Source organism: Pantherophis guttatus, chromosome 5 (assembly GCF_059756535.1).
Source record: "Pantherophis guttatus breed Tessera chromosome 5, ASM5975653v1, whole genome shotgun sequence".
NCBI lineage: Eukaryota > Metazoa > Chordata > Lepidosauria > Squamata > Colubridae > Pantherophis > Pantherophis guttatus.
The window spans coordinates 59,354,860-59,381,074 of NC_142067.1; the positions used below are offsets into that span (position 1 = coordinate 59,354,860).

General features: G+C 38.4%; 1 protein-coding gene across 2 annotated transcripts in view; it reads left to right on the forward strand.

Annotated features, from left to right (window-relative positions):
* LOC117669428 (amine oxidase [flavin-containing] B-like) overlaps nt 1-25,773 on the forward strand; it is a 76,694-nt gene extending 50,921 nt beyond the window's left edge. The window contains exons 8-15 of one of the 2 annotated variants that reach the window (XM_034423865.3): nt 2,700-2,859; nt 3,914-4,010; nt 4,863-4,916; nt 8,400-8,457; nt 9,137-9,234; nt 18,946-19,057; nt 20,190-20,249; nt 24,892-25,773. In XM_034423865.3, coding sequence (XP_034279756.2) covers nt 2,700-2,859; nt 3,914-4,010; nt 4,863-4,916; nt 8,400-8,457; nt 9,137-9,234; nt 18,946-19,057; nt 20,190-20,249; nt 24,892-25,047 — 795 coding nt within the window. In that variant the 3' untranslated portion in view covers nt 25,048-25,773. Of the gene's footprint in view, nt 1-2,699; nt 2,860-3,913; nt 4,011-4,862; nt 4,917-8,399; nt 8,458-9,136; nt 9,235-18,945; nt 19,058-20,189; nt 20,250-21,696; nt 21,794-24,891 lie in introns of those variants that run through there. The other variant, XM_034423867.3, reaches the window with a different exon arrangement.
* The last annotated feature ends 442 nt before the right edge of the window (nt 25,774-26,215 follow it).

Genomic DNA, 26,215 nt, shown 5'->3' on the forward strand with positions numbered 1-26,215 from the left:
TTCCTGAATCCAACAATACTGAACAATATTTATCAAGTGTCTCTCTTTTTAGAAAGGTTGTTTAGAAGTGATCAGTTTGCAGCTCCACTCCTCCCCACCCCCGGCTTCCCTCAAGGAAACAGATTATTCTGGACCATTTTCTGTCAGTTTCAGACAGAGATATAGTACCAAAATAGCATTGATCACACTTATTGATGACCTTTGACAGGACTACTTGATCTCTCAGCAGCATTAAGTATTATTGCTCATGATATCTTTCTGGACTAGGAGTTAGGGTTAGGGAGATGAGATATTGTGGTGAATCTCCTCCTATCAGAGGCAGTTACAACAGGTGTTGATAGCATAGGGGAGAGAGATCTCATCCTAGTCTCCTGTTTTGTGGAGAGAGGGTTCTACCCTCTCTCCATTACTATTTAATATCTACATGAAGCTGTTTTGTGAGATCATCTATTGCATGGGTGTCTAACACAAGGCCCACAGGATGGATCTGGCCTGCAATGTGGTTGGATCCGGGCCGTGGGCTGTTCTGGAAAATGTAAGGGGCCAGCCCGCATCACTTCAGCCTGGTCTACCCAATCCCGGTGGGCGCACATATGAAAAGGCAACATTGGGCCAGCGTGGCTTCAGCCCAGTCTATCCAGTGCAAAAAGGAAACATCGGGCCAGCATAGCCTCAGCCCAGTTTACCCAATGCAAAGTGGAAACATCGGGCCAGTGTGGCTTCAGCCTGGTCTACCCAATGTGAAGAGGAAACATGCCTGCAGTTTGGGGATCAAGTTGGCTATGCCCACCCAGCTGGCCAGGCCAGTGAGTGGTGTCAAGCTGGCCATGCTCACCCAATTAGCCACACCAACCCAGTCAACTATACCCATCTGGCCCCCCAAGGTCAACCACAGCCCTGATGTGGCCCTCAATGAAATTGAGTTTGACACCCCTGAGTTATTGGCATGAAATTAGATATCAACAGTATGTTGATGATACCTACTTAGACATCTTCACCCTAGGCTGACCAAGTGCTACCATCAAGATTGTTTCATGGTATGTGGAAGCCTTGGGAGTCTGAATAAGGAAGGTCAGGCTTTAGTTTTTAACCAAAGTAAGACTGTGTGAGTTTTAGGGTTTTCCAATTCTGGGGACTTCAATCTTTATTTCTAGGTGAGGATGTGAAATTTGGAGTTTCTCTTGGACTCTCAGCTTCTTCTAAAAGAGAAGTGACAGCCCTGGTCAAGAACTTTTCCTAAATCCATCTTGCACACCAATTGCTCCTCTTCTTTGATTAGGAGGCCTTACTCGCAATCATTTCTTTTATAGAAGAAAAGAAGTATACAGCATGTACAGCATGTACAGCCCTATATACAGCACTATTTCAATGTGCTGTACATAGGGTTGCCCTTGAAGACCATCTGGAATCTGCAATTCATCCAGTATGCAGTGGTACTGGTACCTACGGGCACATCATAGTATATCTATGCAACATCATTACTTTGCATGATGCAGAGATTCCATTTAAGTTTCTGCAAGCAATTAAGAGTCCTGGTTACTATCTATAAAGGATCAGGGTTTTTTTGTGGACTGCATATTTCTGACTGTCTGCCCATACCACAGGTTCGATAGGGTGGTTGTTTCAGATCCCTTCTATAGAATTATAGCAATAGCATTTAGACTTATATACCACCTCATAGTGCTTTATAGCATTCTCTGGGCAATTTACAGTGTAAGCATTATTTGCATATTGCCCCCAACAATCTGGGTCCTCATTTTACTGACCTCAGAAGTATAAAGGCTGAGTCAACCTTGAGCCCTGTCAGTATCAAATTCCAGGCTGTGAGCAGAGTTTACCTGCAACTCTGCATTCTAACCATTGCACCACCAGGGCTCTTTTATGTCACTTAGCAGGACCTAGGAATATGCCTTCTCTGTTGCAGTACTTGCCCTTTGGAACAGCATACTGTCAGAGTGCGCACAGCTTTACTATGTGAGACAACCCAGGAGCAATAACAGCAAATAAAGGTTTGTTATAAAATAGTGGTTTTATCTAGAAAATAATATATACTATACATACATGTACTATAGGCAGAGGTCAAACAACCAACAATTACAGCAGGGAAAAACACACAGTGAGAGAGAGAAAGACACCTTCTTATTATTATACAGGCTTTTAAAGGGATAACAGCCAAAAAACCTTGCTGACGGATTCCCATCATTATATCATTGCATCATTGCAGCAGCTGGTCAGCTCTTAAATCACTACCCTGACACGTACTGCATGAGATGTTATTGGACCTAATGCTGTGGACCTTCCATATGATCTTGAAGACTTACAATAGTTCTTCCCTTAAATCAGAGTATTGCATGAACTTGATCTGTAATGGTTTGAATCTGGAATATCTGGGGTTGGCTTAGCTGTGCTATATAGTACTGTACTGTGTATTTCTGTGTTTGACATAGATAATTTTTGTTTCTTAACTGGATGTGAGCCACCCTGAGTTGCTATTTGTGAATTGGGTAGGCATATCAAGCAATCAGATGAGATCAAGACAAGACAAGATCTTGTTAACAAGCCAGAGATTCCAATTCAATCATGCCAAATGTGTATTATTGTGGGAGTCTGTTTTCTTGATCTGCTATAACTGGGACTTCCATGCCACAGAACTGTGATTGTGTTGTGTAACAACAATTTTGTTTGCATTTCTTTTCAAGGCCCAATATGTTATTAGTGCCATCCCTCCAGTGCTTAGCTTGAAGATTCATTTTAACCCACCTTTGCCTTCAATGAGGAATCAGATGATTAATCGGATTCCTATGGGGTCAGTCATCAAGTGTATAGTATACTACAAGGATGCATTTTGGAAGAAAAAAGGTATTTCATGTTAATTGAATGGGCAGGGCAAAAGGATAATGTATTTACAGCTTATTCTTAGTGCATCAGTTCCTACTTTTATGAAGGCTCCAAGAGATTTGTGTGTGCAAAAGTATGCCTTTATCTCATGCTATATTTCACTGGTGTAAAATTTGGAAATATAGCCTAGGGCAAATGTATTGAAAATAATATAGTGTATACTTTTGTGGTATTACATAGGCATAAAAACTCAAGAGGGCACATACAGAGTTGTCCTGCAATGTCTTGTTCTTTCACTTCTTAACTTCAGCAAGATCTTGAAAGAAATGACAAACATTTTGCCATTATAAAAAGTGGTTTGTAATAATAATTATGTAATATTTTAAAACAAGCAAGGAACAGGAAAATAGGAAAACAGACCATGTATAGTAAAATCATTCGGCCAGAGTCAATAATATAAAATACTAATAAAACCCCACACATATATATATATACACACACACACACACACATGCATACAAATACGTATCATTTATTTTCTTTTTTACATTCAATTATTTCAACCAGACCTCCTTGAGATTGATGAATGTTTTAAAGATCTTGTTGTATCCCTTATCTTTGACAATGCCTGTGATGCACTGTAGAGGAAAAACACAGTTACATAATAGAAATGTAATGTTTAGAAAATCAGTGATGATGGTTCTGAAGCCATTCTTATAATCTTACAGTGTTTTTATCACTGCATAATTCTGAGCCTAAATCATTTAAACCTCCTATATGATTCTGAGTTCAACTCATAATATCCACATATGAGTAGATTTTAGGATGATGGAGAAACAGTTCTTTGTGGGACCTTACCAAAAGGTAGCCACTCCTGATTATCCTAACAGTTCATAGTGCTATTTACAGTACATTTGTTTTGTTGCAAAAGAATTGCAGATATGTCAATTATTACTTATTGTCATAATGAACATTATGATAAAGCACTTGGGAGCTTTTATTAAGGAAGTATCATATTCACTAAACCTAGTAGAAATGCTGATATCTGGATGGACCTTTCTCCCCTCCCCCCCAGATTATTGTGGTTCCATGATTATTGAAGATGAAGATGCCCCAATTGGGTTGGCATTAGATGACACCAAACCTGATGGAAGCTTTCCAGCCATAATTGGGTAAGAATTGCTTCAGAGATGAAGGGTGAAAAGTAGGATTCTAAAAGAGAATTAACTGTCTTGAGTAACAGTTGTAACTATATTGTACACTTGTGCATTCATCGAAAAAAGTATATACAATCAAATATAAAAATCTGTCTATGAGCAAGAATTCTCATAGATTTGAAATAGGGATAATTATTGTCTTGATCTTATATGCTTTACTTTTTACATGTTTAGGTAAAAAATATGTTTGTTACACAGAAATATTGAAACAGATATTTTCATCCTTTAATCAAAGAAATTCAAATATTTCCACACCCATGAATATTTTATTGAAATATTATTCTCTGTTGAAAGCAGATTATTTTTCATCAAACTGAATAGAAAGTGGCAGAAAAATGAAGAATGTTACTATGTGCACTAAATAATTTATAAAACAGGTTATTTTTTCTTCTGTTTTCCATCAGAATAATAAAATAAATCATAAGAAGAATCTGGCTAGATCAAAATAATTGCAGCACAATCACCAACTAAGTTGTAACCCATGGGTTACAAATAACAGACTCTCCCAGACAATACTTTATACAGCAATTGTATATAGTGCCTTTGTGCGGGTTTTATGGGTTTCGCCTTTAATTGAGAAAAAAAATACTTCCCCTTCTATAACAATTTGGAAGTATTGATTGAAAATCCAGTACTGCTTCATATTTTGAAATATGGAAATATGCTATTAACTGGAATCTGAAGATTTTGGAAGTGCCTTTTAGGAAATCATTAAAACTTAACTAACATAAATTGATCCTGTTGTGAAATGATTAAATGGTAGAAGAAATAATATTTATTTCTTCCATTTTTTATTTTAAATTTCAGTTTCATCCTTGCCCGAAAGTGTAGAAGACTGATTAATCTCACCAAGGAAGAAAGGTATGAACAATAACCCTTAATGGTTTATATTTCTAGAAGTAAAAAAAATGGGAATCGTTTCCCCTCCTATCCATTTTCATTCATTGGAAGGCCAAGGAGAGGCTACTTTCTTACTTTCTGAAGTAACGTAAGAAGAAGGGGTGGTTCGATCCCTTCTCAAGAAGCCTGCCCTGGATCCGGCCACCCTGAATAACTTTCGTCCCGTCTCCAACCTTTGCTTTATAGCGAAGGTTGTTGAGTCTGTGGTGGCACGCCAACTTCCACAATTCCTGGAGGAAACAGTTTATCTAGACCCGTACCAATAAGGTTTCAGGCATGGACACAGCACGGAAACGGCATTGGTCGCCCTGGTGAATGATCTCTGGCGGGCCCGGGATAAGGGTTATTCCTCTATTCTGGTCCTACTTGACTCTCAGCGGCTTTTGATACCATCAACCATGGTATCCTACTGCGACTACTTGGGGGGCTGGGGGTGGGGGGCACTGTTCTACAGTGGTTCTCCTCCTACCTCTCAGGCCGTACGCAGTTTGTTTGGGCGGGGGGTCAGAGATCCTCCCCGAGGCCCCTCACCTGTGGGGTGCCTCAGGGGTCGGTCCTCTCCCCCTTGCTCTTTAACATCTACATGAAGCCACTGGGTGAGATCGCAGTTTCAGGGTGAGATATCATCAGTATGCTGATGATACCCAGCTCTACATCTCCACCCCGGATCAACCCAGGGATGCCCTTTCCATGATGTCTAAGTGCCTGGAGGCGGTGCGGGTCTGGATGGGTAGGAACAGGCTCAGACTCAACCCCTCCAAGACTGAGTGGCTGTGGATGCCGGCATCTCATGGTATAGTACCCCCATCACTCCAGATGGGGGGGAGTTGCTTACTCCCTCTGAAAAGGTTCGCAATCTTGGCATCCTCCTAGATTTGCAGCTGTCCTTGGTGGACAATCTGACGGCCGTGACAAGGGGGCCTTTTGCACAGGTTCGCCTGGTGCGCTATTGCGCCCTTTCCTAGACAGAGATGCCCTCCGTACAGTCACTCATGCTCTCATTATCTCGCGATTGGATTACTGCAATGCCCTCTACATGGAGCTGCCCTTGTGCACCCGGAGGCTCCAGCTGGTCCAGAATGCGGCCGTGCAGGTTGTTACGGGAGCTTCCCGCTACTCCTGTATTACACCACTCCTGCATGAGCTGCACTGGTTACCGGTGGTTCTTCGGATCTGCTTCAAGGTGCTGGTACTTACCTATAAAGCCCTCCATGGCACGGGCACGGGGTACTTGCAGGATCACCTCCTACCAGCCTCCCACTGCCCAGTACGTTCACATAGGACTGCCCTCCTCCGGGTGCCTTCGGCCAGACAATGTCGGCTGATGGCACCCAGGATGAGGGCATTCTCTGTGGGCGCACCGACCCTCTGGAATGGGTTACCCACTGAGCTCCGGACGGCCCCCGACCTCCGCTCTTTCCACGGTGACCTGAAGACATGGCTTTTCCAACAAATTGCCTGATCTGCTGGGAGTCTTAGTTTTAATTTCTTGGGGATTTTAATTGGATTATTTTAGTATTAATTTTATTGTTCTGTTGTTTTATCTTTGTGAGCTGCCCCGAGTCCTTTGGGAGAAGAGCGGCATATAAGTATGAATAAACTAAACTAAACTTTCTAGCTTGTTGGAGATCAAGATAGCAAATTCTGTCTAGACAGCTTCACAGAAAATCAAAGTCACAAAAACCACAAAAAGGCTTTCTCTCTGGGAGACTTGGTATTTCAAACATTTTACCCTCAGGGTCTTTACCATTCCTCACCTACTGACATTTCATAATGCTGGGAAAACAACTTTATTCAGGTGGACTTTCAAACTCAAAGATGTTTATGTTGTTTTTTTCTCCCCCTTTATATGGTTTTTAAAAATACTTTGTGGAGTAGTTATTTTAATATTAGAGTAAAATATTTTACTCTATTTACTTTTGTGATGGTTATTTTATTCAATGCTGGAGTAAAATGTTTTGAGCCTAGAAAAATAGTCTATTATCAACTTCTCTATTTGCGTTGAGTAGGCATTGCCTATTGCTATAATTGTGCTTTTTTCAGTATTGAGCTACAGACTTGCATAATCCACCTTTCACCACGAATAGATTTCTGCTCTGACAACATCATACCTTGGCTCTTGGTTTTCACATTCAATGTATCAATACACAAATATATTTGCTGGGACAAAGTTTCCATTTCTCTCTAGCCAAATCAACAGATAGAAGTTGTTTTCATTTTAATCCAGCTACATCACAAGCACAGCCATATTCATACTTGATTTTGTTTTCCTCCAATAGTTTGGCACCTACAGTATCTTCTGACTTCAGGTGCTCCTGTCTATTTTCTCTTGATTGTAAATGTCGATTAAGCTTTCTTGACAAATTGAAATGGGCCACCATTTTCTTCTCCAATGGATTATATTGAGGTGACCAATCTCTATGATCAGCCTGTTATGGATAACCCTTAGGGGAATCTCTGCTCTTGATAGAATCACTCATAGCATCAAGCTCCTCTATCTCTACATGGTATCTATTCACAGAGTAGCATATTAGCATATCTTTCTCAATTCTTGCTTGGCACAGAAAACAAAAAAAGCAACAATCTTCATATTAGTTCATTTTTTCTACAGTGTCAATATTACTTCTTTATATGTATCTATTTTTGATTGGTAAAGAGAGGTTTACTCCCTGTCTCTGTCTCTCTCTCTCTCTCTCTCTCTCACACACACACGGTACCATGTAATTTCAAAAGATTAGCTATTAAAACCAGGATGTGGATCATTTTGTCTCATCTAGGATAAAAATATTTGGTCTGATGCATAGTTAATTATCTGACTGAGGATTTATTGATAATATTAACAGCACCATACAACCATGACACGTGCATAGTTTAGACCTCCCTGCTCTCCCAAGCATCATACAGTATTTGGGAAATCTGTCTAAATAGAGATTACAGTTTTCATGCATGGATACAAAATATTTCTTTTGAGCAAGCAGTTGAAAGCAATTTGAGAAACCAGTTTGTAGGAAGCACATGACTCTTGCTAAAAGGCAGCCTATGATGTACAAGTCAAATCCGTTTTGAACCTAGAAACTCCCACTGGTCAGCTGTTGATAGGGAAAGACATATGCCTCATCTTTTGTCTTTGAATGGTCATTTGTAAGACTTTTGTCAATAGTCCCAGGTTCCAGCCAAATACAAGGATCCGTTTGTAATTCTGATGTCTCTTCCCGTTAACAACTACCTTACATGCAGATTGCAGACATTGTTTAAATATATGTTTGGTTTCTGAGATTTGGCTTTGACGACAACAACAAAAAAAGACTGTGGAAGGCAATTTCTACAATACGGCTTCAATCCTTGCAAACACAAATGATTAGCAAATCTTAAAAGATGAGTTAAAATCAAAACAAAAGCTACTTCAAAGAGGCAAGGTATATCTCATTAATGTTTCTCTCACAGGAAAACACAGATCTGTGAGCTCTATGCAAAGGTGCTGGGAACACAAGAAGCCTTACATGTAAGAACTTAATTTCTAATATATCAGGTTTTTTTAAAGTAGCATTGAAAATTCTTGAACCTTAGCAGATATGTTAAGATATGTGTCTACAATTGGAGAAGCCAAGCTGAAGCTAAATTTCAAGATAATGATTGGTTTCAGTCACAGGCCAGGTTAGCAAAAGGCCAAATGTGAGGGCAAATTTAATTATTTATTATTGTCAAAATATTTCTAGAGTCTTCTCCAATTGTGTAAATTGGGTAAATGAGGAATCTGATAAGTGTACATTCAAAGAAGGTTCAGATATTATTTTATAGTTCAAAATGTGAGAGATTGTTTAATATACTTCAGGATTAAACATTGTAAGTTAATAGCTTACAAAATATGAAAATAGTAATTCAACAGTTGATAATTTTAATATTCTTGTATCACTCACATACATTAAGAGATCTGGAAATGGGAGAAGAATGCAAATAAAGAAGTATATAAATCCAATATATATAAAATATAAGATTTGCAGATGAAGTTTTTATTGAATAAACATTCAGCTTCCTTCACATAGTTTTGTGAGGAATTTTCATATGAAGATTTCCTTGGAAATGAAATGACATGGGAAATTAGTGAATTCAAAGTGTTCTATTTATTTTGTAAAGTATCTATTTTTGTCTCCTTTCATTATTTGTTAATGACGATTTTGTAGCCAGTGCACTATGAAGAGAAGAATTGGTGTGAAGAGCAATATTCTGGAGGATGCTATACAGCTTATTTTCCACCCGGGATTATGACTCAGTATGGAAGGTATGGTGATCATAAGTAAGAATGTTAAGATTAAAGAGTTAATGAAGAATATTAAGGACTTCATGTTCTGTTAATTCAAACCAATTTCTTTAACTTGCTCCATAGATATAACTTCTGGGGATTGTGTAAAGAATTGCACAATTGATTAAATATTTTTACAGAATAACGATGGCATTTTGTAGCTATACACTATATAGACAACAAATGGTCCCTGCAACAAGATAACATTTGTAATTGGAAAATATATTTAGGAATTATTTAATGTATTATCCTATAAAATAGTGCATATTAATTTGCAGTTCAAAATCTATATTTATAATAGATTTAATATTGTAACTAAATATTAAAACTAATTATATATTAAACTGATAGTTTATTTACTGTCTTTAATGCCTTGATCCAGTAAGAGTGATGGATTTCAGTGATTTTATATCTATTTATTCCTTTGCTATTTTAGTTTCCATTAAAACTACTAGATTGGGACTGGATAAATATAATTGCTTTTTATAGCCATGATAAATTTATGTATCTCTTTCCATATATACAGAATGATATGCTTTATATCATTTTTGCATAAAGTGATATGTGTTGTAGCAAGTCATGCATGAAACATTTATGGATAATTAAGTGTAGCCTTCTTGAGCAATGATTTGGGGCTAATTTCAGGGTTCAGCAGGTCTTTGACATTATTAATAGATTACTCTGAAAAAACATCAGAAAAACACACCCTAAAGCAGAAAAGCACACAGGTGTGCTCCCTGAGTTCATAGAAAAAGATTTTTAAAAATATCATAACTTTCATTGTTTTATCAATGTATAAAATACAAAGAAGAATAAAAATAGGAAATTAAGGGAAGAAAAAAGAGAGAAAGAAAATATGAGGTACAAGAGAAGAAAGAAAGAAAGTTTTTTGGTTTTTTTTTTTCTATGTTTTATTTGCAGTTTTCCTTTAACAACCAACATATTTTGTGGATTGTGTAATGACTGGGTCATTACATTTTTACACAGTGCTAACAATAATAATACAATTACATATACATAGTTTTTATCTTCCAACTTCTAACCTTAACATGCTCATTATAATTATAATTTATTCTTTTATGTATCAATATGTATAATACTTTCCCCCGAATTTGTACTTATCCCCCCACCCAATTTGTTGTGGTTCTTCCATATTCACCTCTTTATCTTTAAACAGTACTATTCTCCTTATAATTCTTTATCGCTTTCTCCAAAAATATATTTCAACATCCATTACATTTCTTCATACAATGTGTTTGTTGACCCATCAAGTCACCAATATTTTAATATTTTAAGTATTACTCAAATTCCACCATATTTCCACTATCTCAGTTTCTTATAAACACCAATAAAACAATTTATTAATAAGATTTAATTGGTCCCGGGATTAAATCTCAGAGTCCCCTGAATTTGTAGTCTTTAAAAGCTATAAATTTCATTATATTTTTTGCACACGGTTAATCATAATAATACATTTAAATATGCCTAATCGCAATCTTCCATCTCCTAACCTTAGTATATTTATGGTTATAATAAATTCTATTATATATCTCTATATATGTTACTATTTCCCCAGTTCATATTTTCTGTTTGTTTCTATTAGTTTTTAATACAATCACAGTATTACAAGACATTATGACTCTATCCGTCATCTTTCAGCCTTTTTAGAATTTCATCATTTATTGACTTTTTGGTGATTTATTTCTCTCTTGGGATCCTATATTTCTTTCTAATATTTTTACATAGACTGTATGTCCTTCTGACTTACCCCTTATCTCCTTCTGCATCATTTGGATACCCATCCATAGCCCTTTCATTATTTTTGGGAAGTCTTTTTCCCCCCTCTGTACTATTGTAGGCTCTTAAGGAATTATCTATTCAATTCTTAGCTTTTATTGTTATTGTCTTTTCATTGTTTTTGTTTTCTTGTAGCTTATTTTGATTTGTCTCCTCCACCACTCCTTCTGATTTCTCATCTATCTTCTGAATATTTTGTTCATCTTTTCCCACCATTTGTTGAGGATCTTCTACACTCACTAGTTTATCTTTGGACAATCCCATCATTTCCTTATGATTCTTTGTCATACTTTCATAACAACTTTTAGCTATCATTAACATTTCTTCATAGAACTTTATTGTCTCCTGCTGAATCATTTTGTACCAGTTTAATACATTAAAAATTACTCAACATATCTCTAATATTCCAGTGTCCCAATATCTTAAAAAACTCCAAAAAAGTCAATTATTAATAAAATTTATCAATCCCAGAATTATTCCTCCAAATCCCCTAGCTTTCTAGTCCTTAAAAGCTCTAAATATATAGTTTACAGTCTTTATAGTTTCCAACTTACACCTTCCCAATTGTCCAAATTTTAGAGTCTTATTTGTCTTTTCTTCTTTTTCTCCTCCCTCCCGCTTTTCTTCTTTTGCCTCATAGGATGATCTATCAAATGATGTTAGTGAATCAAATCAGCTTAGCCCACCAGGTTTCCTCAACTTTCTCAAAACCACCTTTCAATGAACAGTTCAATAAAGTTTTGGTATTTATAGTTCAGTTGCTTTAAAAATCTTCAAACAGCTCAGTAGATATTTCCAAGCCTCCAAATCACCTACTAAGATAAAATCAAGATCAAATAGCCTTCCATGTGTTATTTGCTTTCTCTCCTTTCATCACTTTCAGTCAAATTTCCAATGTTGCAGTAATCTTCTTCCTCCAATAGATGGCTCCCCTGCTCCCAATTCCAGCATTCAACAGAGTGTAAAAATCAAAACAGCTGACTTTCAGCCATTCAGTGGGATTGATAATAGAGTTTAGAAAAGCAATTTCTCCCAATAATCACTTTCACAATGTTGTTCGACTTTTCTCAGGCTTTCTGCATTTTAAAACATCCTTTAAATATTTCTTTTGCATCTGAGTCTTTAATCTTTAGTCTTTCTCTTTAATTTTTAGACTTTAATCCTTCTCCATAAATCCAATCACATCTTTCTTACTATTTGGAGATTGTTTTTTAAATTTTTAACTTGGGTTGAATCTTTGGGGTAAAAGTTGGAAGTTATCTCACCCGGTTTCACTGCTGTGCCCATGCACCACTCCAGCACAAGATTTTAGTATATCCCCGTTGTCCCAGCTTGTGACAGACCAAAATGGCCATCGTCTCTGCTGCTGTTCGGGAGAGCTTTCTTCAGATCAACGAGGAAATTGCAGTTTCCTCGTGATCAACGAAGCGCCTCTCCATTCTTCACCACCCCTCCAGGGCGTCTTGACCCTGTAGGGCCTCCCGGCAAGCAGTTGCAGGCTGCATTTCACAGAGCCCGACAGAGCTCCGCTATTTTCCAGCTGTTCCTGCTGCAACATCAACCGGAAGTCAGAAAGAAAGAAAGTTTTGATTAACTACTTTTAATGAATTGGATGTTGTACATTTCTGTTGTACATGTTATGTTATGTTTTCTTTCTAAAAGTTTTATATATGTATCAAATGACTGAGTCTTATTTATAAATTACTGTTGGATAATTTTTTTCAGCCTTGTATGAGTGGTTGGATAGTAGATAGGATAGCTTTATCATCAATGTTATGTTTCCTTTTTATTATTTGATCAAGTTGGATATCATTCTTTTTAGAGTATTAAAGCTGTTTACATGCACCATCAGCCTGCAAAAAACACTCCTATTACAACTGTCCATAGCTTTTTCCATGTGAGGGGCACATGTAGCTTTCACACCACATACTTTTGAAAAAAATCCAAAAAGTAATAACTGGGTCCAGCAAAAAAACTATATGGTTTTATTTTGTTTACATTTTCATGTAATTAAAAGTTTAATGAAACTTAACCTGATTAGTCTCTGGACATGTATTTAATAAAATTTACCTTAACGCAGTGGTTCTCAACCTTCCTAATGCCGTGACCCATTAATACAGTTCCTCATGTTGAGGTGACCCCCAACCAGGGGTGGGTTCTAAATTTTTTTACTATCGGTTCTGTGGGCGTGGCTTATTTTGTGGGCGTGGCTTGGAGGTCATGTGACTGGGTGGGCGTGGCTAGCTGGTCATGTGGCCGGGTGACCATGGCTATGTGTATAGGGACTACCCAGAGGACTGAAAAGTCATTTCTGACAGATACTCACACTTTTTACTGGTCCTCACACTTATGACCATCCTCACATTTATGCTGGTGCAGCATTCTTAACAACCATGTCACTCATTTCACAACTGCTTCTCTTCACCATGGTGATAAGATAGGGCAAAAAACGTAAAATGTGAGGACAGTCGTAAATTCGAGGACTGGTCAAAAGTGCGAGGACCAGTCAAAATAACTTTTTCAGCCCTCTGAGCAGTCCATGTGCACAAAAGGACTACCCAGAGGGCTGAAAAAAGTGATTTCTGACAGGTCCTCGCACTTTTGACCGGTCTTCGCACTTATAACTGGTCATCATGCCCATTGTAGCATTCTTAACAACCATGTCACTCATTTCACAACTGCTTCTCTTCACCATGGTGACAAGATAGGGCAAAAACGTAAAATGTGAGGATAGTCGTAAGTTCGAGGACTGGTCAAAAATGCGAGGACCAGTCAAAAATAACTTTTTCAGCCCTCTGAGTAGTCCATATGCATAAAAGGATACAGCAATAGAGAGGGATGAAGGAAGGGAAGGGAAATTAGAGTAGGAGTGAGGGTAAGAGAGGGAGGAAGAGAGGAGGAGAAGGAGAAAGGAAGAGGAAGTAGGAAGGAGAAGAAGAGGGGGGGGGAAGAGAAAGTAAGAAGGAAAGAAAAGAGAGAGGTGGTAGGTTTGAGGAAAAAGATTGCTGTACAATAAAAAAGATGAAAGGGAAGAAAACCAACCCCAAACAAATATAAAGATATTAAGATAAAGAATGAATTGTTAAACTTTAAAGAATAAAAGAGAACAAATATGAATAAATAGCAATAATTAGAAACACACATACAAACATACAATGTATTTTCTTTGAACAGAATATTTGGCTGGTTCACAAATTTAAACAGCGTTTAGTCATTTCAATTAAATTTACAATTTCTATATTTCCTTTTTGCCATATTTATTCCTCATCTATTTTTTTAAAAAACCAATATTACCCTTCATCCTCATCTCTAATCTTAATCAAATTCAATTTTCCCCTTCTATTCTATATTATAACCCTTCCCATTGTCATCTATTTTTATATCCATCCTCACATTGGTTAATTATGTAATTATGTAATACAGTTGTTTAATACAAATTCAACATTTTAATATAAATCAATTAGTTATATAACTATCTTTTTTGTATATCAATCAATATGAACATGAATATTCCAATTATTTCCATGCAATCCAATTTCTTACAAATCAATTAATTATATTTACCAATAATAATAAACCAAATAATTTCCCCCATATATTCCTCCAAACCACAACTTAACCATTTCTGCTTTCAACACAATATACAATTAATAGTGTCTCAATTATTACAATTCTCTAGTTAAATAGAGCTTCTTTTCTTTTGTGTTTTAAAATCTTGAACCTCCTCTTTTGCCCTAAATTTCCCATTGTTTGCAGTTTTGCACCTACCTTTTTTGGTGAGGAAAAAGAAAAAGAAATCTCTCTCTGCCTCATTTTGTCACGTTGCAACAAAGACCCTGCTTTACTTTCAGTTTCGTTTTTTCAGCATAGCTAGGGGAAAAAAATCTGCTCTCTCTTTGCAGCTAGCAACAGAGCCCTCCGCAAAACAGCTGAGAGCAAATCAGCTGAGAGTCCGGAGGCTGATCAAATCAACTTATGGTAATTAACCTATGCTGAAGCTGAAAGGGGCTGTTTTTTCTATTTTTGCAGGCACCGGTCTTCTCATTTGTTTTCTTTTAACACTGATCAGCTGTAGGGCGGCCCTTTGAAGCCCCGCAGCAAGAATTTAAAGTTTTTTTTCCCTCTAGCCATCAGCTGGGACTCCGGAGGCAGCAATAGATTGGGAGTGGGTGGGGTAAGCGAACGGCGAACGGTGATCCAACAGAGGCAGAGGGTGAGGGTGAGTGAAGGTGGGGGGGGGGGCGAGAGAGGGCTTTGGCAACACCTGTGAAATGGCCATTCGACCCCCAAAGGGGTTGCGACCCCCAGGTTGAGAACCGCTGCCTTAATGCTTAAAAACACAATTTAGTAATATATTATATCTACCGGTATTTAAAACAGATAATCCTCGACTTATGACCACAATTGAGCCCAAAATTTTTGTTGCTAAGCAAAACATTTGTTAAGTGAATTTTGCCCCATTTTATGACCTTTCTTGCCACACTTGTTAATTGAATCAGGCTTCCCCATTGATTTTGCTTGTTGGAAGGTCAGAAAAAGTGATCACATGATCCCAGGACACTGCAACCATCATAAATATGAGTCAGTTGCCAACTTCTAAATTTTGATCACATGACCATGGAGATGCTGCAATGGTTGTGTGAAAAACGGTCATAAGTCACTTTTTTCAGTGCCATTGCAGCTTTGAATGGTCATTAAATGAACTATTGTAAGTCAAGGACTACCTGTAAAGGATAATACTACCGTTTTTCTCCAAAAAGAATGCCGGGTCTTAGTTTCTTTTGACCCCCGAAAAAATGGCTAGGCCTTCTTTTTGGAGGTTTCTAATTATTGACTCACCTCGCAGCGGTGGCACCTACAGACCTGCCCAGCAGGAGCCTGCTGCTGGCCCACTTCTTCTGCAGCACGCTTGCCGCCACTCGCACGCATCGCCCTGGCCTCCATTTTGCTTTCAGATGCCTGCTGGAAGGCAGCTCTGTTATTGGCTGCAGATGCCTTCTGGCAGACATCTAAAGCCAAAATGGAGGCCGGGGCGATACGTGCGACTGGTGGCAAGTGGCCGCAGAAGAAGCGGCTGCAGAAGAAGGTGAGGCAGGTGTCGGGGTGTGTGAGGCCTGGTAAATAGGGCACCTCCACCCTAGATTATTTTTTACCTGTGTGCCTCGCCCCACCCCCTGCACCCCGGGGTGGGTGGGGTCTTAATTAGGGCTTTTTGTGGGTGGAGCTTAATTTGATTGCATGCGCTCAAAAATGTGATAGGGCTTCTTTTCAAGGTGGGTCATCTTTTTGGAGAAACACGGTAATTCTAATACACATTTGAAAAATATATTAATATAAAAACATAATTATAAATATAATGCAATTGTATAGATACTGTAAGTATACAACTTTGCTGTACTTTGAAGTCAAATAATCAAAAGTCAATATACAGTCAGGTCCAGAAATATTGGGACATCAACACAATTCTAACATCTTTGGCTCTATACACCACCACAATGGAGTTGGAATGAAACAAACACAATGTGCGTTAACTGCAGACTGTCAGCTTTAATTTGAGTGTATGTACATCCAACTCAGGTGAATGGTGTAGGACTTACAGCAGTTTGCATATGCGTCTCCCACTTGTTAAGGGACCAAAAGTAATGGGACAGAATAATAATCATAAATCAAACTTTCCCTTCTTAATACTTGGTTGCAAATCCTTTGCAGTCAATCACAGCCTGAAGTCTGGAACGCATAGACATCACCAGACGCTGGGTTTCATCCCTGGTGATGCTCTGCCAGGCCTCTACTGCAACTGTCTTCAGTTCCTGCTTGTTCTTGGGGCATTTTCCCTTCAGTTTTGTCTTCAACAAGTGAAATGCATGCTCAATGGGATTCAGGTCAAGTGATTGACTTGGCCATTGCATAACATCCCACTTCTGTCCCTTCAAAAACTCTTTGATTGCTTTTGCAGTATGCTTTGGGTCATTGTCCATCTGCACTGTGAAGCGCCGTCCAATGAGTTTTGCAGCATTTGGCTGAATGTGAGCAGATAATATTGCCCAAAACACTTCAGAATTCATCCTGCTGCTTTTGTCAGCAGTCACATCATCAATAAATACAAGAGAACCAGTTCCATTGGCAGCCATACATGCCCACGCGATGACACTACCACCACCATGCTTCACTGATGAGGTGGTATGCTTAGGATCATGAGCAATTCCTTTCCTTCTCCATACTCTTCTCTTCCCATCACTCTGGTACAAGTTGATCTTGGTCTCATCTGTCCATAGGATCTTGTTCCAGAACTGTGAAGGCTTTGTTAGATGTTGTTTGGCAAACTCTAATCTGGCCTTCCTGTTTTTGAGGCTCACCAATGGTTTACATCTTGTAGTGAACCCTCTGTATTCACTCTGGTGAAGTCTTCTCTTGATTGTTGACTTCGACACACATACACCTACCTCCTGGAGAGTGTTCTTGATCTGGCCAACTGTTGTGAAGGGTGTTTTCTTCACCAGGGAAAGAATTCTTCGGTCATCCACCACACTTGTTTTCCATGGTCTCCCAAGTCTTTTGGTGTTGCTGAGCTCACTGATGCATTCCTTTTTTTTGAGAATGTTCCAAACAGTTGTTTTGGCCACGCCTAATGTTCTTGCTATATCTCTGATGGGTTTGTTTTGTTTCTTCAGCCTAATGATGGGTTGCTTCACTGATAGGGACAGCTCTTTGGATCTCATCTTGAGAGTTGACAGCAACAGATTCCAAATGCAAATAGCACACTTGAAATGAACTCTGGGCCTTTTATCTGTACATTGTAATTGGGGTAATGAGGGAATATCACACACCTGGCCATGGAACAGCTGAGAAGCCAATTGTCCCATTACTTTTGGTCCCTTAACAAGTGGGAGGTACATGTACAAACTGCTGTAAATTCTACACCGTTCACCTGAGTTGGATGTACATACCCTCAAATTAAAGGTGACAGTCTGCAGTTAACGCACATTGTGTTTGTTTCATTCCAACTCCATTGTGGTGGTGTATAGAGCCAAAGAAGTTAGAATTGTGTTGATGTCCCAATATTTCTGGACCTGACTGTATAAAAGGATGGTGATAGAGCCAAATTTACACCTGCTTCAACCAGGAATTGGTGAATTTCTTTAGAGAATTCTTGAAGCTAGGACTGCAATTCATTCTCTTGGCTTGTTATCACACCAATTTAGGCTTGGCTACAAAATATATTCAGGACTATATAACATTAAAAGCTTGACAGGCTTGATATTACTTTATTGCAGAGAAAGAAGAGAAAGGCCACTCATTATATGGCCATCTATTTCACACTAATAACTCTGGGTGATGTGCAAAGGTTAAAACCCAACAATTAGAACAATAATCCATGGTGCCCCAGGTAAAGAGCATCCCACAAGCGAACTGGTAGCAACAGATTTTGAAACCCGCCTCTGCTTCACAGCCTTAAAAAAGGCAAATAAGGCTTGGGCTGTCAAGATCTCAATTCCACTGAAATGATTAGAGCTGAATTTATTTTGGCCAGTTTTTCAGGAGACTCATGGATGGTGAAGTGGGGTAGGGGAAAACATGGTTGTGTATTATAATGCATCATCCCGACTACGTATCACTGCATTAAAGAGACATTTCTATTTCTGCCAACAGAGACTCTTTCCCCTGTTGCGAATTAAGGCTTCAAGGGCCTGGGGAAATGTGCATGTTAATTGCATTCAATTAATACCACATTTAATTTTGTCCTGAATATACTGGAGCAAGTTTCAAGTTGATCAGAAATAAAAGGTCATAGGTGATGCCTTTTAGGTGCTAATATTAGGAATAAATTTTTCACTGTTTATAATCAGAGAAAGGTGTCCCTTGGCATTTCATGATCTACACTTGCTTTCAAAGGATTCTTCGTGAGCCAGTTGGGAGGATCTTCTTTGCAGGTACTGAAACAGCTTCAGAATGGAGCGGCTACATAGAAGGGGCTGTTCAGGCTGGAGAAAGAGCAGCCAGAGAGGTACAGAGTCTGTTGCATCAAATAATTTTACTTAGATTTCCTTTTTTTTTTTGTAAAGTTTTTTTTTTTTTTACACAAACACACACACAGACATACAATGTATTTTTGCTGAACAGAGTATTTGGCCGGTTAACAAATTTAAACAATTTTTAGTCCTTTCAACTAAAATTACAATTTCTATACCTCCTTTTTGCCATAATATTTATTTTCATCTATTTTTTTACCAATATTACTCTTCATTTTCATCTCTAATTTTAACAATTTTACTTAGGTTTTCATGATGATTCTTTGGGTGAATTTCCAACCCAAAGCATCCTCATGTTGGTTTGCATGACTGCCACTTAAAGATAAATGATTTATTAATCTTGTAAAAAAACAAGCTATATAAAATGACCAGGCTGAGTTTGAGGGAGGAGTCAAACAGATCATTAGTCATGATGCAATAAATAAATCTTTATACTCATTTGAACTACCTGAATCTCCTGATTTCCCCAGTGCTTGACAAAAGCAAGCAAAAAACATTTAATATCAAAAACTACAACCAAATTTACAGAAGCTGGATGTCATATGTGCATTTAGGACTTAATTCAGTCCCAGAAAATGGCAAATAGAGAGTTCTTAAAAAGGCATTAGAGTATCAAAAGAGGCGGTTTTACTGAACTCCTTCTGGATATTCTGGCCTGGCTAAATAAGACTCTAAAGTTCTGATGGTGATAGGATAACTTCCAGTGTTGATGGGTAAGGAAAAACCTCCAATATAAAAGAGAAAATGAAACTGAATACTAGAAATGGAGATAAACCTGCATTATTCTGAATTAGTCATTCAAAACAGTCTATTTTAAAAATAAATAGATTGCTATGTGGATGAGGAATCTAATCTCATGCTTGTTGATGAGAAAAAAGGATTTGCGCAAAAGAATCTGACCTGACTTGTCTTGATGGCTTTTTAAATGAAGTTGTACTTTTATAAAATTCCCATTTATGTCAATAAGATTTGCATATTTGCATATTTACAGTGCCTATAATGCAGCATTTCCGAACTTTGGCCAGAAGCAGGGTATCTTTTAAATTGGCCATTGGAAAAGCTTTTGGTCTATTTTTTCTATATAAGACTTAAATCATCTCTTTTTAGGTACTACAGTCGATGGGAAGATATTCAGGAGAAATATGGAAATCTGAACCAGAATCACCTGTAAGTATGTCTATGGAGATTCTCAGTCATCCAGGTCATGGTTGTCCAAAAGGTGCTTTTTCAAGAGGCAACTGAATTTTCTGGTTTGTTTTTTTTTTAAAGATGTTTCACTTCTCATCCAAGAAGCTTCTTCAGCTCTCAGAAGCTCTGAAGAAGCTTTTTGGATGAGAAGTGAAATGTCTTCAAAGAGAAACCAGAAAGTCCAGTTGCCTCTTGAAAAAGCATCTTTGGGACACCTGTAAGTTTGCAATGTTTTATTTGATGTGGAAGAAGATGTGAAATTAATACCCAGAATTAGAGAAGCGGCCGTGTGGAAAGGAATGGTTTGGTTCTCACTCTGTTTTGAACTTAATAAATGAACTACAGGCAGGCCTTGATTTACGACCATTTGTTTAGCAACTGTTCAAAGCTAAAGCATGACCTCATCACGTAGTGATGGAAGTTCCAGTCCCAACTGTAGTCATAAGTCAAGGACTATCTGTATAGTAAGTTAATTATAGGAATGTAATTTAAATCTCACCAACAATATGCCTTTAACACAGGGGTGAAATGCTCCCGGTTCGGATCGGATCATCTGATCTGGTAGCGATGGCGGTGGGTGGTTTGGAGAACTGGTAACAAAAATCCCTGCCCCCCTCCACCACCATGCCCAGCTGAGCCGCACGATCATCAGAGGCTTTTTTAAAAAACTTTTAAAAGCATTTTTTCTACAACTTCTTCCGCTGAAAAAATGCTTTTAAAAGTAAAAAAAAAGCCTGTGATGATCGTGCGGCTCAGCTGGGATCTCAGAGGCTTTTTTCTGCAACCTCTTCAGTGGAAGAGGTGGTTAAAAAAATGCTTTGAAAAGGCTCTGATGATCAGGCAACACAGCTAGGATCATCAGAGAGACTTTTAAAGCATTTTTTTCTGCAACCTCTTCCGGGGAAGAGGTGGTTAAAAAAATGCTTTGAAAAGGCTCTGACGATCCCAGCTGTGTTCCTGATTGGCAGAGGCTTTTCAAAGCATTTTTTTGCATTAGCAGAAAAAATGCTTTGAAAAGTTAAAATAATAAAAAAAAAAGTTGGCCACGCCCACCCAGTCACATTACCCCCCCCCAAGCCACGCCCACAGAACCGGTAGTAACAAATTTTACATTTCACCCCTGCTTTAACAGTAGCCATGATAGCCCATATTGTAAAAATCACCAATTGGTTTGACCTGCTGAATAGTTTTTGTAAATAAATATGATTTTCACACCCCCTGGAGTGAAGTTAGCTCCAACCCCTCTGACCTTCCACAAAGACTTGAAGACCTGGCTCTGCCAGCTGGCTTGGAGCTCCCATTGGGGGGGAGGGGTGTCACATTGGAGGTAATTGTCAAACTGATAACAGATCCCACCTTCTCCCTTCCTCATCCTACTCCCTCCCCATCTTTACTTAAGGTTGTGTATTTATCTTTTTTATTACAGTGGTTCTTCGGTACTCCTTGTTAATTGGTTCCAGGAAGTGTGATGAGTACCAAGAACGATGAGTACCAGATTTCCCCCATAAGAATAATATAGCGAGTCACAAGGTAGCTGACACCTACAATTTGTAGCTTGTGCGTTGAGTACCAAACAAACGATGAGTATTGAGCAAAATTTTCACATCAAAATGCATTAAGTACAGATCAAAGCAGTTGAGTACTAAGATACCACTGTATTTAGGTACTATTGTGTACACGTTTTGTAAAAATTTATCGTTTAATATTGTAAACCACCCAGAGTTACAGAAATAAATAAATAAATAAATATTTTTTTTATTTCACTCCTCCAACATGAATAAAAGCTATAGTACAATTTTCAAAATGAATGTGTTTAGATTAGGGTTGTGCAAAAATGATTTGAAAGAAGGTTTTTGGACCTTGTGTGCGCACAGGACCTTCTCTCGTTATTCACTGATGCAGCCTGACTTTCAGGCTTCCATGAAAAACTGTTTAGAATCCTTACAGGTAGTCCTCGACTTACAACACCTCAAAAGAAAAAAATGGCAGCACAAATGTGCAGCAAATAGCCATGGCAGAAGTTGGGTCCTAAAGGGAGTCAGATAGGCAGCACAAAGCAAACACCCAAAAATGTTACTTACAAGTTATCTTTGAAATTATGACTGCTACACACAGGCACACACATACAGTCATGTGACTGCATTTTACGCATTTGGTAATCAGCTACATATATGATCAGTTGCAGTATCCTGCGGTCATATAACCAGAGTTTGTGATGTATTTGCAGATTTCTGAGTTTTTGCTGATTAATAACTATGGTGACTCACTTTATGAGACTTTAATAAAAACTGAGTTTTTATTAAATTGAGTTAGGTGACATGGTAACTTGACTTAAAACAGTTCATTTAGTGACTGTTTGAAGTTACAACAGCACTGAAAAAACTGATTTCTGGCCGTTTTTCACAGTTGTGACCTTTGCAGCATCCCCATGATCATGTGCTCAAAGTTCATATGCTTGCCAACTGGTTCATACTTATGACCGTTGCAGCATCCCAGGGACATGTGATCCTGTTTTGCAACCTTAGGACAAGCAAAATCAATGGGGAAGCAAAATTCACTTAAGAAATAGGTTAATAATGTATCAACTGCAATGATTCACTAAACAACTTTGGCAAAAATGTCATAAAATGGGGCAAAACTCACTTAACAAAAGTTTCATTTAACAACAGAAATTTTGGGCTCAATTGCGGTCATAAGTTGAGGACTACCCGTATTAGAGTCATGCAGAATTCTAAAAAAAAAAAATAGATTTTTTTTTAACACAGAACAAAGTTGCTCACATGAGGCCTGAAACATTCACATCATTATCTGCACTATGCACTATCCTGTCATGGATAATTTTTAGATGCCTTGCATGCCTTGCATGCAACTGCCACATGAAAAACTGCAGATGCTTAAAGGAATAGGCAGGCATTATATTGGCATCCCTTCTAGTCTTTAGCATCTTTTGAAGATCAGATCCAAACCACTGCATATCCTTATAGCACTTAGCAATAGTACTTATATACCGCTTCACAGTGCTTTACAGCCATCTCTAAGTGGTTTATAGAGTCAGCATATTGCCCCCAACAATCTGGGTCCTCATTTTACCCACCTCAGAAGGATGGAAGGTTGAGCCATCCTTGAGCCTGCTGAGATTTGATCTGCCGAACTGCTGGCAGCTGGCAATCAGCAGAAGTAGCCTGCAGTACTGCATTCTAACCACTGCGCCACCACAGCTCTTATAACTTTTCTACATTTTTTTTTCCAATAATGTGATTGGAATTCCTAAAATAGTGTGCCTTAATCCTGATGCAGTATCTTAAATATGGCATCACATCATAGATTTGCCTAATTATATTTGGTGGTGGTTGTTTTATTTTCAACCCATTTCCTATTTTGCTTTTATTTTTAACAGCATAACACTCAATTTCATTTACTCCTTTTCATGTTTAACATAATATAATTTGCCAAATCCCTCTTAATATTATCCTTTTTCCTGTTGTTAAAGAGCAAGGTTTGAAAAATTAATCTACATTATTATTATCTACTTTAGATGCAATTCCTTCATTCTGTTAGAATTTCTTCTGTGAAATGAATATTTGTCATATTTGTAAAAAGTATCTCCCACCTAATAATGAACAAATTTATTTCCTTTGTGTGTTTATTTATTAAAACTAAGATTTAATAGCACATCTTTAAAATCCCAAATCACTTTACAGAAATATAAAAACAAGAATAAGAATGCAATAAAAGAAAATGAAAAAAGAATAATTAGAAAAAGAATAAATCACAACATTAAAAACAAGAAACAAATATTCAATAGGGTCATTGCTTGGGGAAAGCCAACACTACTGTGCTGGGCCTTGTGCGCAATATGAACATCATTCCACAGGGCAGGAGCTACCTCAGGAAAGATCTGGTTCCATGTTGCTACCTAATGATATTTTGAAGGCCCAGGAATGGAGAACAGAATTCCTCTGAGGACTAAAAGTGTCTGGGAGTGTGATTGAAAATCTCTCTCTTTCTCCCTCCCTCCCTTTTGCTCTCTCTCTCTCTCTCCATATGCACATTTATTATTATCTGCAACAGCTCCTTAAATATTTAGAATTGCTTGAAACATGAAACTTGCAGTCAGAAGGATAGTAACATCTAACCCTGAGGTAGCCAATTAATTTTCACAAGAGGCCACCTGAGAAACTGGAGCTAAGGTAAAGGACTGAACCAAAAGGGCTGTGAAGGTCCGTAGGCACGCACCGACACACATATGTAAATTGAAAAAAAATACCCAACAGTCACCTTCAAAATAAAAGCTATGCAGTTGTGTTATGTGTATGGCATAGACATGTTTACATTTGATTTCGAATTTCTGTTTGATCTCCTGCAGACCTGATATGGACAGCCACAGAGCCAGATATATACCCCAGGCCCAGGGGTCTTAAATGCTCAGGTCTGATCTGACCTAATATATTAGTCTGGGTAGTGTTCTGCTTGAAAAATGTGGACCACTCTACTTTAATCATTCCTACTCCAACAATATTAGAAAGCTGTAATTGTTTAACATAAGAAAGCTGTATTTGTTGTTGTTTTCTGGTACTCAATCTTGAAAAAAAAATAACCCTCTGAATGTTCTTCCATCCAGGATGTGCCAGCCCTGCCAATAATTACAACATTTTGGGAAAGGAACTTGCCTTCTGTTCCTGGACTACTGAAATTGATGGGGTTCTCTGTTTTCTTTACATCAGTGGCTGCAGCTGGGCTCTTTGCCTATAAAAAGGATCTCTTAGTGCGAAACTGAAAACAGATGTACTAATAGGAAACTATACAATTTGGTCTGCAAATTTATATACATTAACACAATCATTTCCCTCTCATTTAGACTAGGGGTCCTAAACCTCTGGGCTGCAGCCCACTATTGGGCCATGGCCTATTTGGAGCTGGGCCGCATGACCAGTGGCCAGCACATGTGTGCATACTGCTTAACTTGTGTGAGCAGTGGGCTGAAACGTTTGCGCACATACACACACAGCTCAACTTGCACAAGTCAAGCTGTGCACACACGTGCGTGTATGCTGGCGTGTATGCTGGCCCGCCACTTGCACAAGTGTGCCTGTACCCTGACCTGCCGCTCAAACAGCCCAGTTCTCCTCTCCCCACTCCCAAATAGGCCGCGGCTACAAAGGCTGGGGACCACTGATTTAGACTGTTGATTGCAATTATCTGTATTCTCCCTGTTCAAGGTGTCTTGGAAATTGTGATAGAGTCCAACATCTGTTTCCAAAGGCACTATACAATTTGGCTACTATAAAAATAATATAGTTGCCTGGAATCCAATTAAAGGTAGTACTCAAGCTATTCATTCACCCTTACATCCAACCATAGAGACTCTGCAGCATCTCCTGCTTCTCTCCCCATCCCCATCCTGCCTGGGAATCTACATTTCTTCAAGAAAGAAAGCAAAAAAAGCTCGGACAGATTTATTGATCTTTCTTCCTCCACCATTAAAGGCTGAAACTAAACTCTCTGTCTTTGCCCTCCAATCTCAATTCCTTTTAACCACCTGATTTGTTAAATTTACTGCATGCCTAGAAAGAGGGGGACAAAACCTGCAAATTAGCTACCTTGATGAGGGACTACGAGGCTGAAGAATATTGTAGAGAAAGGGAAGGAAGCAAGCAAAGAAAATGTTTTTGCAGCTTATTTATCTTCTGGAGCTGAAGAAAAAATTCGGCTCAAAAGGAAAAAATGGCAGCATAAATGTGCAGCAAGTGGCCATGGCAGAAGTTGGGTCCTAAAGGGAGTCAGATAGGCAGCAAAAAGCAAGCACCCAAAAATGTTACAAGCTATCTTTGAAATTATGACTGCTACACACAAGCACACTCATGCAGTCATGTAATTGCATTTCACACATTTGGTAATCAGCTGCATATATGATCAGTTGCAGTATCCTGGTCACATAACTAGAG